Source organism: Eubalaena glacialis, chromosome 1 (genome assembly GCF_028564815.1).
Source record: "Eubalaena glacialis isolate mEubGla1 chromosome 1, mEubGla1.1.hap2.+ XY, whole genome shotgun sequence".
In the NCBI taxonomy this organism is placed as follows: Eukaryota; Metazoa; Chordata; class Mammalia; order Artiodactyla; family Balaenidae; genus Eubalaena; species Eubalaena glacialis.
This window is the reverse complement of record NC_083716.1, coordinates 61,946,103-61,962,115: the sequence shown is the minus strand read 5'-3', so window position 1 is coordinate 61,962,115 and position 16,013 is coordinate 61,946,103. Positions and strand designations below refer to the sequence as shown.

The following is a 16,013-nucleotide window of genomic DNA, read 5'->3' as shown; positions in this document are numbered from 1 at the left end:
ACTATGGAATACAGTATGGAGGTTCCTCAAAAAATTAAAAATACAGCTACCATATGACCCAGCAATCCCACTTCTGGGTATTTATCCAAAGAAAATGAAAACAGGATCTCAAAGAGATGTCTGCACACCCGTGTTCCCTGCAGCATTATTCACAATAACTAAGATTGGAAACAACTTAAGTGTCCATCAACAGATAAATGGTTAAAGATGTGGAATAAATAGACAGATAGTGATATACATACACACAATGAAATATTATTCAGCCATGAGAAAGAAAGAAATCCTGCCATTTGCAACAACATGGATATACCCTAAAGGCATTATGCTAAATGCAATAAGCTAGACAGAGAAAGTAAAATACTGCATGGTATCACTTACATGTGGAATCTAAAAAGAAAGTCAGACTCATGGAAACAGAATAAAAAAGTGGTTGTCAGGGACTAGGGGGTGAGGGAAATAAGCAGAGGCTGGTAAAAGGACACAAACTTTCAGCTGTAAGATAAATACAGTCACAGGATCTAATGTAAAACACGGTTACTAGAGTTGATAACACAGTATTACATAATTGAAATCTGCTAAGAGAGTAAAAATTATTCTCACATACATACACAAAAAATAAATATGTGGGGCTTCCCTGGTGGCACAGTAAGAATCCACCTGCCAGCTCAGGGGACATGGGTTTGAGCCCTGGTCTGGGAAGATCCCACATGCCACGGAGCAACTAAGCCTGTGTGCCACAACTACTGAGCCTGTGCCTTAGAGCCTGCGAGCCACAACCACTGAGCCTGTGAGCCACAACTACTGAAGCCCGTGCGCCTAGAGCCCGTGCTCCACAACAAGAGAAGCCACCGTAATGAGAAGCTCGCACACCGCAACAAAGAGTAGTCCCCACTCGCCGCAACTAGAGAAAGCCCGCGCACAGCAACGAAGATCCAATGCAGCCAAAAAAAATAATAATAATAAATAAATAAATAAATATGTGAGGTGATGAATCTATTAATTAACTCAGTGGTGGGGATCTTTCCATAATGAATAGGTATATCAAATCACTACGATGATACTTTAAATATCTTATAATTTTGTAATTTTGTCAATTACACCTCAGTAAAGCTAAAAAAAAACCCTGAAAGACGGCTTTGATTGAAATGGAGGCTGGAGGCTCGGAGACCTGCCCATTCTGCCTTCCCCTTTGGATCTGCAGCAGGCTCCATGGAACACTATCATGAAGCTGTTGATTTAGTATCACTCTTTCGATTTATATATATCATATATACGAGGAAAAGAAAATCCAGAAGAAAATATGAACAAAAATTAATCTAGTATGCATAAAGTATGAACAAAAATTAATCTGTCAGGGTTTCCCTGGTGGCGCAGTGGTTAAGAATCCGCCTGCCAATGCAGGGTACATGGGTTCGATCCCTGGTCCGGGAAGATCCCACATGCCGCGGAGCAACTAAGCCTGTGCACCACAACTACTGAGGCTGCACTCTAGAGTCCGCAAGCCACAACTACTGAGCCCGTGTGCCATGACTACTGAAGCCCGTGCGCCTAGAACCTGTGCTCCACAACAAGAGAAGCCACCGCAATGAGAAGCCCGCGCACCGCAAGGAAGAGTAGCCCCCGCTCGCCGCAACTGGAGAAAGCCCGCGCGCAGCAGCAAAGACCCAACGCAGCCAAAAAATAAACAAAACAAAACAAAAAATTAATCTATCATATATTAAATGCTAGGCTAGTACTTCAAATACATTTTCTTTTCTATTATTAAATTGATTGATTGATTGATTGGCTGTGTTGGGTCTTTGCTGCTGTGCACGGGCTTTCTCTAGTTGCGGCGAGCGGGGGCTACTCTTCGCTGCGGTGCACGGGCTTCTAATTGTGGTGGCTTCTCTTGTCGCGGAGCACGGGCTGTAGATGCGCAGGCTTCAGTAATTGTGGCCCGTGGGCTCAGTAGTTGTGGCTCACGGGCTCTAGAGTACAGGCTCAGTAGTTGTGGCACACGGACTTAGTTGCTCCATGGCAGGTGGGATCTTCCCAGACCAGGCCTCGAACCCACGTCCCCTATATTGGCAGGCGGATTCTTAACCACTGCACCACCAGGGAAGTCCTCACATACACTTTCTCATTTAGCCTTCTAATTACTATTATAAGGAGGTAATAATCCTGTTTTACAAATGAGAAAACCGGAGCCCAGTGAATTTCTATAAGTTTTGCAAGGTCATTTAGTTGAACAGAGCAAAGGCTTGAAATCAAGTCTTCTGATACTATTTTGTGCTCCTCCTACTATAAACTGGTAATGAAATACACACAGAGTTTATTTATATGATGAGTGAGTTATTTTATGATGGTGATGTGATTTGTTATATAAGTTCATGGAACCCTGTCTGAACTATTTATAATGGAGCAAATCAAGTTATATAATGGACTTGCATTCATTTAATAAACATTTGCACACCTTGCTAACTCATGTGGGTAACAGGAAACTATCCCTGCTCCATAATATGTAAATATTACTAGGAGAGAGAAAAGAAATATACAAATAATCATAATAAATTACAAACATATAAAGTCATAGAGGAATACCAAATGCTATCAATACAAAGAATCATAGGAGGGCTTCCCTGGTGGCGCAGTGGTTAAGAGTCTGCCAGCCAATGAAGGGGACACGGGTTCGATCCCTGGCCCAGGAAAATCCCACATGCTGCGGAGCAACTAAGCCCGTGCGCCACAACTACTAAGCCTGCGCTCTAGAGCCCGCAAGCCACAACTACTGAGCCTACCTGCCAATAACTACTGAGTCTGAGTGCTACAACTACTGAAGCCCACGCATCTAGAGCCTGTGCTCCACAACAAGAGAAGCCACGACAATGAGAAGCCCATGCACCGCAACAAAGAGTAGCCCCCGCTTGCCGCAACTAGAGAAAGCCCGCGCACAGCAACGAAGACCCACCACAGCCAAAAATAAAAACAAATAAAAACAAACAAACAAAAAAAAGAGTCATAGGAGAAGGTAATTACATTCATTGGGGTGGAGGCAGAGAAGTTTAAAAAAAAAGAGAGATAATGGAAGAAGTTGAGTTAGGCCTTAAAGAATCAAGAGGATTTTGACAGGTAAGATAGGGTAGAGAAACTATGCAAGGGGAAAAATGAGCATTTGTATAGAGGCAGGGAAGTGAGGAACATGTTCAGAGAGCAAATGGGGTTCAGTTTGGCTTAAGGGTGGAATCCGAGGCTGAACAGATGGGCTGGGATGACAGCACAGTGAGCGTGAAATGGCTAAGTTTAGACTCAATGAAATAAGGAGTGGGTGATCACTGATGGCTTCTTTGTTATTTTTAATTTTTGTTTTATGAGATTTAAATAATATAGACAAGTTGAAAAGGTAATACAATAAATGCCCATATCTCTACCACCCAGAATTATAATATTGTTATACTTATCTCTAGTCTAATTATATGATTACATTTATACATTTAACATAAAAACCAAACTAGTAATATGTGCGTGTACTTACAAAAAAATATGATAGATATAGTTAGTTTCCTTTGATGATCAACACTCCCAGTTCCAATCCATTTCTCTGCTGCCCAAAGATGATTGCTCTCACAAGAATCCTTCTGGGCCACTGAGTGTGTGTGTGAGAGAGAGAGAGACAGAGAGACAGAGATAGAGACAGAGACAGAGAGAGAGTGTGTGTACTATTTGTTGTATTTACTGTTTTGTTCTCTTTACCTGAAATGTTATTCCCTCAAATACCTGTCTGCCTCATTCCCTCACTTCCCTAGATCTCTTCTGAAAGAAAAACTCCTTGGCCAACCTATCTAGAAGAGCAGCCCTTATATCTCTCTCCCCAAACACTGCTTTTTCTTCAAAGTACTCATTACCATCTGACATCATATAATGGTTTACTGTCTTTCTCCTACACTCGTATATAAGCTCCATAAGGGCAGGGAGACTTTGGGTTCACTTGCTGTATTCCCAGTGCCTGGAATAGGGCCTGGCACATAGAAGATAATAAATATTTATTGAGTGAATATAGATACATGTATCTATACATAATACATGATATTTTGTGTATTTTTACAATTTATACGCATAGCACCCGTATTTTACAAATTTACAACTTGCTTTTTTCCCTCAACATTATGTTTCTGAAATCTATTCATTTAGACCAATGGTTCTCAACTGGGGACAATCTGGCAATGTCTGGTGACATTTTTGGTTGTCACAATTGGTGGGGAGAGGGGAGCCAGTCCCACTGGGATTTACTGGGTAGAGGCCAGGGATGTTGCTTCATCTTATACTAATGCACAGGACAGTCCCCCACAGCAAAGAATTATCTGGTCCAAAGTGTCAACAGTGTCAAGGTTGAGAAATTCTGAATTAGATTTATGGATATTTAGCTAATCTCTGGTTAACTAATGGATAGTAGGCCATCATGTAAATACACTGCAATTCATTTATCTACTATTGAAGGACACTTAGATTGTTTGTAATTTTTCACTATTACAACAAGCTCTAACAATTTTTAGGAAAGGGGAGTAACATGATTAAAGACATACTTCAAGCAGATTCTCCTGGCTCTAATGGTTGAATTGGAAGAGAAGAGTCTCTAGAGGTTGAGAAACAAGTTTAGGTGTAGCCATAGTTCAAGAATTAAGTAAGTAGAGTAGCTAGCTGGGCAGTAAGAAAAAAGAATGCAAGACACAAGATAATAGTAAACAGGATCTAAGGACAAGATCCACGGAGAGCCAGGAGGTCTGGGTGATAAGGAGGATGGTGGTACTATTAAAAGACAGTAGGAAACAGTCTATGATATTAATTCAGCTAATAAAAAAGGACATTGGGAAGTAAAGAAGAGGTCTGGAGGCAGATGTGAGTTTGGTTTCAAACTGTTTAGAAGTTATCCTGGTTTGGTGAATGGGAGCCTCTCCTGCAACACTCATTAAAATGTTGGATATTTAAGCTATTTGCAATAAGTAAATTATGGTCCATTTGCTAAAATGCTGTGTGGTTATTTAAAAATATGCTTATCATAACTTTTTAAGGTCATGGAAAATGTAAGATCATAACGAATAAAAATTATGAACAGGATACAAGATTTCTATATAGTATAAAAAATGTTTAAAAAATCAACTGGTTATGGGGAAAAAAATCCTGGAAGGCAGTAGATTGGAATAATAATAGTGGTTTACTCATGATATAAATTTTTTCCTTCTTACATCTTTCTGTATTTGCTGTAATGAATGAATATGTTACTTTTATAACAACAAAAAACTTTATTATATTTAAAAAGAACTACCCAACCATCAATCCATCTTATTTTGTGGGAGAAGCCCTAACTCTCCTACATTATGAGTCTCCCTTATTTCTTAACTTCTCTTCAACCTAACACTATAAGGTAACACTTTTCAACAAGGGGAGTGGTCTCCTAGAGGAGACAGGGATCATCTGGGGGAGATTCTCCTAACTATGAGGGCCACCTCCTTTGCTTTCTTTCCCAAGTTTTCTTAAAGGATACCCTAGGAAGGCATCCTCTTTTCCAATTACTGACATAAAACTGATGGGAATGGGACAAAGGCACCCCTAGACACTTAAGAGTAAAGACTGCTGTAAAGTCATTACCACCTCACAGACACTGAGGTTAGAGTTCTCTCAGCATCAACTTTGCTTCATGCAGTCTTCAAAGAACATTTTATTACACAAATATGTGATGTTTGAGATGCTGGCAAAATGACTGGGGTTCAAAACCAGACTGGTTTGACAAAAAAAAAAAAAAAAAAGCCCAATGACAAAACAAAAAACACACCCACACACAACTCAGGACCTTTTTAACCATAACATATACAAAGTTATTTCTTTCATGTTATTTAATAGCTTTAAGTATCTCAAATTCAATTTTCCAAACATAAACTGAATTTTTTCCAATATTCAAATTCTGACCTTTGATTCCTCAGCCCAATAAGACCTTCTGCAGGAGCTCCAATTTCCTTGAGCCACACTGACTAGAAGTACCCTCAAGGGACAAGTCAGACAAATGTGATTTTCTTCTTTCAATGGTCCTATTCCCTCTGATTTTTGCCTGCTTTTGTTGTTCTCCACTGTCTTCAAATAACTGTTTTTTATATTCTGCCCAGGGTTTATCATTGTAATTAGCATGGGGTTATTCTGATATGTTACTCCACCATTACCAGAACTGAAACTCAACTTTATCAAATTTTAAAGGGGAGCCATTTCCTTCCAACCCTGTGTTCATTTCTTCCCTCCCCCAGAAAATGTACGGCAGGTTAGAATGAGATTTGATTTGGAAGGTGAATGCCTGCTTCATCCTGCGTTTCAGATCCACCTAAAAAATCTAAACACAGCCCAGAACTCCCATAGGAATTAAGCACATGGCTCAATACCAGACTGCCTGAGTTCAAATCCTAGGTCTGTCACTTATTAGCTGTGTAACCTTTGGCAAATTATTTAATCTCTTTTGGCCTCGGCTTCTGAGCTGTAAATAGGGAAAATAATAATTGTACCTATTTCATAGGGCTTTAAGGTGGATTAAACAAGTTAGTGGCCTATGCTTTGTAAGTACTCAATAAACGTTAACCATTATATGATGATGATGATGATGATGATGATGATGATGATGATGATGATGATGACGACGACGACGACGACGGTGATGGTGGTGATGGTGGTGATGGTGGTGATGGTGGTGATGGTGGTGACGGCTGCCAGTGCCAGCAAACTTCTGTAACAACACTTCCTCTCCCCAACCCCCGCTCCTTCAGTAGTCATGAGCCTGGCCATTAACTGTTTAAATATGGAAACTCCAACATCTGCAACTATCTCAAAAGTAACTCCTTAACTTCTGGCAAGTTATCAATCTGTTCAGGTAGCAATAAACTCACCTTTCTGGCCGGTTTATGGAGAGTTGGAAGTAGTTCTCTGCCATTTCTAGCCTTTCCTGGTACTGAGCAGAACCTTCTATCAGTCCCTAAAAAAAAAATAATGCCCATCAGAACATTATATATATGGTATCATTAAAATAACCTGCTCACCATCAACTTTCAGGGAGGCAGTGTACGATATAATATGTTGTTCAAAAATCATGAGGCCTGAGTCCTAGTCCCTGTTTTGTCATTGATGCACCTGTTTGGGCTCCAGTTTCTTCAAAAAAGGGACTAGGTTAAATGTAGCGGTCCCTCATCCTTTTCACCATTAAGGGCCTCTTTCCAATTTGGAAGGTTTTCTATCATTTTCTATTATTTAACTCATTATTAAGATAACAAATAATTTATTATTATATATAATATATATATTATAACAAATAACAAGTAATTATTTGTTAATAATTTAACAAGTTATTCTATTATTTAACTCATTATTAAGAAATAATTGATTAACTAGTAATTAATGTATAAAACAAAGTACAAATCGAGCCAAAAAGTAGCATAATCCCACCTTAACTACCATTTCTATCTTTCACATGCATGTTTATGGTGGCATTCATACTTAATATTTTATATTCTTAAAAAAATATACTATAATATAAGCAGTTTTCCATACCACTACACAGTCTTTAAAATCATCATATTCTTAAGGACTTTTCTACTTCTTGGATGTTTCCTTAAAGTAGATGATTTATTTTTATTTTAAAAAAAATTAATTTATTTATTATTTATTTTTGGTTGCATTGGTTGCGCGGGCTTCTCACTGCGGTGGCTTCTCTTGTGGAGCATGGGCTCCAGGTGCGCGGGCTTGGTAGTTGTGGCTCGTGGGATCTAGAGCACAAACTCAGTAGTTGTGGCACACCGGCTTAGTTGCTCCGCGGCATGTGGGATCCTCCCGGACCAGGGCTCAAACCCGTGTCCTCTGCATTGGCAGGCGGATTCTTAACCACCGTACCACCAGGGAAGCCCAAAGTAGATGATTTAAATTGAAGGTTCCAAGTTTGAACCTTTCTATAGTTCTTGGAATACACTATCAAATTACTTCCCAGTTAAGGTTCTAACTATTACGATGTTATCAGCAATGTATAGGTGTATTATTTTCACTATATTCTCAACAGCACTGAATATCATTCATATCCTTTTTACATATGTGAAAAACAGTATTTATTATTATGTTAATATGGTTATCTTTACTACTTGTGAGAGTGAATATTTTAAGAGAAATTTACTAGTTGTCTTTTTGCAATTTTTTTTTTTTGGAGTAGAGTTGCTTTACACTGCTGTGTCAGTTTCTGCTGTACAGCAAAGTGAATCAGCCATACGTATACACATATCCCCTCTTTTTTGGATTTCCTTCCCATTTAGGTCATGTAAATTTTTTAATCCATGTCTTTGCTAACTTTTCTATTTCGTGTCTTCATGTTTGCTTTATAGATTTGTGCAAGTTGTTCATCTGATACAAATAATAACTTTTATCACTTTATATAGATGTTTTATTTTTTCTAAAATATTGGAAACAGTTTATAGACACTCCCTCCTTAACACCAAGCTAGAATGGTCCCTTTTAACTCTAGTTCCTACAATTATGTCACACATTAAATATGGACATAGGACTTTAAATCACTGGCTTGACTTTGATTGTCCAATTTAAAAAATGCATTGCAAGTCCTACCTTAAAGTAATCATTCTTTTTCAGACTTTCAAGGAAGCCAGCCCAGAGCGGTGAGGTAGTCACAAGAGATTTCTTGGCGTCAGAAAAATGTGGGCTACATTTGGAGCATAAGATCTCAAATCCATGAGCCTAGATGGAAAAGATAGAATTTTTATTATTCTTTCCATTTAACCACACTCAAGAACTAGGTGGTTGGACACATGGCTATGTGGACATTTATAACACTTTTTGAATTTTAGGAAAAATAAATCTGACTTTATTTCCAAGTTTCTTAATCTCTACAGATTATTAAAAATTATAAAGGGGAAGCAAATAATACAAAACAAAGATTCTTATCCTCCTCAAAGAGATTTCTTTTCTCACTAATTAAATAACTAGAAATTTAAACTTATTTCTTGTTTGCTTAAAAAAGGCTTGCAAGGCAGAAATAGAGACACAGATGTAGAGAACAAACGTATGGACACCAAGCAGGGAAAGCGGGGGGCAGGGGGTAAGTGGGGGGTGGTGGTGGGATGAAGTGGGAGATTGGGATTGACATATATACACTAATATGTATAAAATAGATAACTAATAAGAACCTGCTGTATAAAAATAAAATAAAATTCACAAAAAAAAGAAAAAAGGCTTGCAAAAGGTTTCTTGTCTAACAGAATTATAAATGAATTAAACATAGTCTCAGGCATAGTAAAGGGAGGGAATCACTTCATTTTAAGAGTACTTTGGCTAAAAAATATAATAAATGCACATGGCAAAATAATTCTAATAGGGGGCTTCCCTGATCACTCTAGAGAAAACTACTGTCACCAATTCCTTACATATCCTTTCAGAAGTAATCTATGCACTCAAGCAGATATGTGTGTGTCTGCATATGTACATCCTCCTACTCCATCCCTTTTATCACTAAATGGCAACATACACAGTGCTCTGAACCTTGCTTTTCACTTAGTGATATACCTTGGAGATCATTTCATATGAGCATATATAAATTTATCCATCCCACTTCATGGATAGACCATAATTTATCCAACTACTCCTCTACTAACAGACATTTCGGTAGTTTCCAATCTTCTGCTACTATAAACAATGCTTTCATGAGTATCCTCCTACGTCTTTGTGCACAAGTAAAATATATGGAGGATAGATTTCTGGAAGTGAAAATGCTGAGCAGAAGGGTTTGTACATTTTAAATGCTATGGAAAGTGACAAACTGTTCTAAGAGACTGATTCAACTTATATTCCTATCGATAATGTTTGAGGGTACCTCTTTATGTATTTTTACAAACCCAGTATATATCATCAAGCTTATGGACACTTGGCAATCAAATGGTGAAAAACACTATTTTGTAGCTTTAAACTGCATTTCTTTTATTATGAGCAAGTGTCAACATTTTTCATAAAAATCATTTGTATTTCTTTTTCTGTGGACTGTTAATGGTTTCTGATCATTTTTTGATTGATTAGTACTTTTTTTTCATATTGAATTGTGGGAATGCTATATATTAGATAAATCAACTTTCGTCATTTACTAGTTTTTTTACTCTTTGTCATTTAAACTGCAAATATAGGGCTTCCCTGGTGGCGCAGTGGTTAAGAATCCGCCTGCCAATGCAGGGGACACGGGTTTGAGCCCTGGTCTGGGAAGATCCCACATGCCGCAGAGCAACTAAGCCCGTGCACCACGACTACTAAGCCTGGCTCTAGAGCCCGCGAGCCACAACTACTGAAGCCCATGCGCCACAACTACTGAAGCCCGTATGCCACGACTACTGAAGCCCGTGTGCCACAACTACTGAAGCCTGCGCACCTACAGCCCACAACAAGAAGCCACCGCGATGACAAGCCCATGCACCGCAACGAACAGTAGCCCCTGCTCGCCACAACTAGAGAAAGCCTGCGCGCAGCAACGAAGAACCAACACAGCCAAAAATAAAATAAATTTAAATAAATAAATAAGTGGCAAATATATTTTACACTTTCACCAGGTTTACTGTCTTTTGACTATATTTATGTTTTTTTCATACAGAAATGCTTAATTTTTATATTATCGAATTTATCAATCTTTTCTTTCACAGTTTCTAGTTTCAAGTCATGCTTAGAAAGGCCTTTTCTACTCAGATTTTCAAAAGTTTTCCTATGTTTTCTTTCAAATTTTATGGTTTCGTTTTTTTCATTTAAATATTTGGTCCAACTGGAATTTATTTTGGCATAGGTGTGAGGTAATCAACTTTAATTTTTCAGATGGCTTCACAGTTTTATCATCACTTACTGAATAATCCACTTTTCCTTCTTATTTGAAATGCCACATTTTACTACATTCTCACATTAATAGGGTATATATCTAGATTTCTATGCTCTGTCATTATTCTCTTAAGAGCCCTTTGACATAAAGGAAGAAAATAAAATTTTCTGGTTTAACATTACCAACTTCATGCCCAATTCGTGGGCTCGGTATTGGGGATGAGATGGAGGAGGCAGCTTGTATCCACTCCGCAGGTCTGGCACAAACCTTTGTTGCACCAACTGTGCATACAGACATTTAGTGAAAGTGACCTGGACATTGGGGCACAAAATATGTGAGTCTTTTCCTGAAATTAAAAATTTGAATATCATTTCATAGTTAATAATAACTTCATAGTAACTTCATTTATGAGCTTCATATTCATATAAATGCAAAGAAGATTCAACCTATTTACTGCCTACATTTTTTAGTAACAGCTTTACGGAGATGTAATTCACATACCCATAAAATTTACCTTCACTTGTCTATATTTAGTTATCACTAAGGTAATTCAAATCATTAGTTACATTACACAGCAATTTTGGTGGGTGGATGATATAGAATAATTCTTAATTCTCTGGAAGAAATGAAATGTTTTATTGTTAAGAGGATATAACTACTCAAATAGGGAAAATATGGTCAGAAATAGCTAGGAAACATTGAGATATAAAATAAGGAGTCAGGTCTCTTACACTCTTCCTCCCCTGGATGGGAGAAAAGAAAAAATTTAAAAATGTATATTAACTTGCTATGAGGAAACAGAATATTTCCGATTTTTTTCTAGTGAACAATTAAATAATGTTCAATTTTATTTCCAGTGAGAGAAACTAAATGACCAAGAGAACTAGCTTACCGAAGTCATTATTCGTGTTTCAGGCAAGAATGTCTTGAATATACGACAGGCTCGCAGGTCAATGGGGTCCCGCAGGTAAAATGCCTGGACTCCTGCAGCCACCAATCTGGGGTGCTGCTTTAGCACTGCTACAATGCCGGCTGGAAGGAAGCAGTGTGCTTGATGAAGGGAGGCTTTAATTTTTTCTGGGTATCTGTGACAGGTAACATAATTATTTTTATTTTATGATATGTAAACATCTAGGATTCTTATACCATTTACTTCCCCCTTAACATTTTATCTTGTCTTGGTTCATCAAGAGTGAGATGGAAACAGTGACAAGAGAGGTGAAGATAAAGATACTGTAGGGAATTCCCTGGCAGTCCAGTGGTTAGGATTTGGCACTTTCACTGCCAGCGCCCAGGATCAATCCCCAGTCGGGGAACTAAGATCCTGCAAGCCACGTGGTCAAAAAAATTAATTAATTAAAAAAAAAAAGATACTGTATATACTAAAGACTACAGGAAGGAAGAGAGACAGAAAAAGTGGGAAGAAATGGAAAATAAAGAAAAGGGATTAAGGTGGTCCAATAAAAAATAAAATCAGAATTTATTCTCCTAAAAAATGGTACAAAGTGTACTGAAGCGAAGCTAAAAGAGATGTTTAATACTGTTAAGACCTGAATGGTGCTAAACATTTAATAGGTACTCAAATTTGAATGGCTGAATTAGTATGTTATTAGACTAAGGTATTCTCTTCTGAATAGAGCCTAAGGTGCTCCACCTAGGTCAAAGAATCCCATATATACACCCAGAACCACAGAAAAAGCCTGAACACAATTGTGCTCACTTAAGTTTTCATTTCTAAAGGTCTGAAAATTTCTATCTATGGATCTACATAATACTTAGCCATAATATCTAAGGTAAACAAATGCAAAAATATTGGGCCTATGACACTTTTAAATGGATATTAAAAGATACATCTGTTTCTTGATTTTAAAACACGTAAGTTTAATTTGTTGGTCAATTTCACAAAGGATGAAGACAGCATGAAAATTAGCATTAATCTAGGTGAAAGAAATTCCAGATTCAACAGAAGACTTGAGCGACATGAAATCAAAAGGCTCCCTGACTAGCAATGAAAGCGTTATTTTTCTTACCCTCTGATGCGTCTATTCACAGCAGCTCGTATAGATTCTGAAGCCAAAATTTTTTCTGGGTGTGTTGAGATTATATTCAGTGCTTGTGAGATTGTTTGGACTGTGGTGGGTAACCAGGATACTGCTTCAGGTTTCTTTGGTGCAGGAATAATGCATAACTCCCCATGATGGAAAAACACCTGCAAAATGATGTTTTAATTTTCATACCAGGCAGTGACAAACTCTCGGTGCATATGAAAATGTTGCAACATGATTTCACCTTTGTAGATTTTCCACACTTGGATATACTTACCCTATTGGCACTATTATCAGGATCCAACCATTTAGGGAGAAAGTCAGCAGCTTCTATTAACAAGAATTCACCGTCATTGTCTTCAATCCTAATGCAAAAGAAGTTCTAACTTTATATTCAAAAAAGCACATATTTGCTAATAATCAAACAGATTTGTTCTAATACATTTTCTCCTTCATCTTAGTAAATATATGAGTATGTACCATGTGTAGATTTCTATAATTAAGCAAAATGTTTAAGATACCATTAAGCACTGAAGGAGACTCTAAGATTGTAAGGAGGAATTCCTTAGGTGAGGGTGATAAGGAGAGAAAAATAAGTACATAAATAAATAACAATAGAAAAAATATGGAAAATATATAAAGTACTATGGGGTTTCAAAAGAAAAAAAAAATCACATATAGCCAAGATTAGGAAAACCTTTATGGAGGAGGTATTATTGGACCTTGAAAGATAATTTTGTTTTGCCTCATTTGCATCATTTTTTAAAAATTTAAATTTCTGAATAGGTAATACAGTCACATGGTTAAAACTTTTAAAAAATACATAAAAAGTTATACAATGAAAAAGTCTCCTTCCTGCTTTTGTATCTATATGCCCAACCCCTCTACCATTGTTATTTCTTGTTTATCCCTCTAGAGTTTGCTTATGTGTAATCCAGCCAATAGGAATATAAATTCTTTCTTCTCTTGTCGCACAAAAGGTAGCATATTATATATACTGTTCTAGATTTTTTTCACTTTTAATGGGTGGAGATACAATATACAGAGAAAAGGAGAGATGTTCTTGGGGGAGCGAAGAGCATAAGCAAAACCATGGAGGTAGCAATTTAAGGCAGATATTTGAAGAATGACGAGTAAAGAACAAGACTAGAAAAGCATAGTTATATCATTTTGTGAAGAGCTTTAAATGTTGGCAGAATCAATGAGAATGAGTTTAATTTTATAGACAAAATGAATGAAAGGTTTTAGAGTAGCGTAGTAAAATGGTTCGAGCTCTACTTTAGGAATATTAATCTGGCAGAGACATAGAGGAAAAACTTCTTCCTTTTTCTAATTTTTAAAAAAACCCCGACAAGACAGTAGATGTCTATTAAAGAGCTTTAGAGGCCTAGTGTGTAGGTATGAACCATCATTACATGTATAAAAATCAGAATCAGCACATGAAAGGTATTGCCCCCTTCTTATTATCCTAGTAAAGATAGAAACTACTATTTTTGTGTCTGTTCATTTAAAATTCTATCATTCATTAAGAAATTATTGCTATGTATTTGTAGGTATGGTAACAGTAGTGTTTGTTATCTCTTGGATTTACATCCTGAAGTATTTAAAAATCAAATGGCATAATACTGGAGATTTGTTTTAAAATAATCTTGCTATGTGATGGGGGAGTGGGGAAGGAAGTAAATGAAATAAGAATCACCAGGAGTTGATAATTACTGAAGCTGGGTAATGGGTACGTGAAGGTACCCATCTCTCTACTTTTATGTATGCCTGAAATTTTGACATAATAACAAGTTTCCAAAATTGTTGTTGTTTTTTTCTTTTTGTTCTGCTGGGGAAAAGACTGGGTGGATAGAAGACCAGAATTTGGGGGCTGATGAGGAAAACTAGGACATATGTTAAGTGGGTGAAGCGCCCTCTGCTGGCAAAACTTGGGAATTACAGAGAATTATTCATTCCTATTTTAAACACTGAATTAGAATGCACTATCATCTACTTTGCTTCCTATCCATAAAATCGCACACTGATTTCTCTTTAAATTTCTTCTGTATATGATTTCTCATAAAATATAGCTATAGTCTAATAGAGGAAGACATAGTAAAGAAATCTGTGAAATATGTATATCTATAGATGAATTTCTTTTTTTAAAGACACAAGAAATTTGATGGTGATTACTTTTGGGAAGTCAGAGCAGTATACCCTTTTGTATTGTTTGAATTTTATTTACCATGTGTATTTGTTCTTTCATAACAAGAAGAAAAAGAGAAAATCTAAAATAAGCAGGTTTTGTTTGAAATTTTTTTGAAGTTGAACTCTCAAATGATTCTTTAATTCTTCTTCAAGAAAAGGAAGTCACAAGAGAAAAGGAAGAAAATACAGAAGTCACGTTTAAAATCTACATCCCAAGTTTGCACAATTTCCACCAGACTACAGAAAAAAATACTACTAAATGGATAAAAATGTAGTCATTTTCAATAACAGAATTCCTTTAGAATTATTAATAAAGCTGTAATACCTTGCTACTAACTCTGGAAATTCCTTTGTAATTTGCTTTACTACATAAACAATAAACCATTCATCCTCAATGTTATCTCCAAACTTTGTCATGCCAAATATATGAGCAGGAACACCTCCTAAAAACAAGAGAAAACCAATCATATAACCAAATAAATATACCAGTGCAAATAGAAGTACAAGTAATCATTCAATTAAACAAACATTTATTGACTGGCTATGCTCCAGGTACTATACTGGGAGCTGGGGTTGCAATCCTGAACAAGATACAAGAAGCTTATTCTTGAGGAGCTTAGGGTCTAGACAACAGGAGATAGACAACCAAGCATCACAAAACAAGATGATGAACAGAGGTATACACTGAGGGCTATGTGAGCATAAAGTATGTGATATCTGAGCTACATTCATCGGAGGAATGACCAGAAGTAGGTTTTCCAGAAAGAGAGAACATGTGCATGTGCAAAAACACAGAGGCATGACAGACAATAGAGTGTTCTGGGAATATCAGCAGAAATTTTCAAACAAGTGCATTATCCAAAAATATGTAGAACTTAAACAAGACACTCAGACAGCCAATGGGTCAAAGAAGAAATCACAAGGGA

At 37.0% G+C, this 16,013-nt stretch overlaps 1 protein-coding gene across 4 annotated transcripts in view; it reads right to left on the bottom strand.

Annotated features, from left to right (window-relative positions):
* The window catches only part of ECD (ecdysoneless cell cycle regulator), a 42,656-nt gene that overhangs the window by 22,301 nt on the left and 4,342 nt on the right, over nt 1-16,013 (bottom strand). For all 4 annotated transcript variants that reach the window (XM_061180873.1, XM_061180899.1, XM_061180889.1 and 1 more), the window contains exons 3-9: nt 15,413-15,530; nt 13,175-13,262; nt 12,883-13,061; nt 11,745-11,937; nt 11,035-11,163; nt 8,614-8,742; nt 6,900-6,985 (exon numbers count right to left, since the gene is read on the bottom strand). In XM_061180873.1, the coding sequence (XP_061036856.1) occupies nt 6,900-6,985; nt 8,614-8,742; nt 11,035-11,163; nt 11,745-11,937; nt 12,883-13,061; nt 13,175-13,262; nt 15,413-15,530 (922 nt within the window). The remainder of the gene's footprint in view (nt 1-6,899; nt 6,986-8,613; nt 8,743-11,034; nt 11,164-11,744; nt 11,938-12,882; nt 13,062-13,174; nt 13,263-15,412; nt 15,531-16,013) is intronic.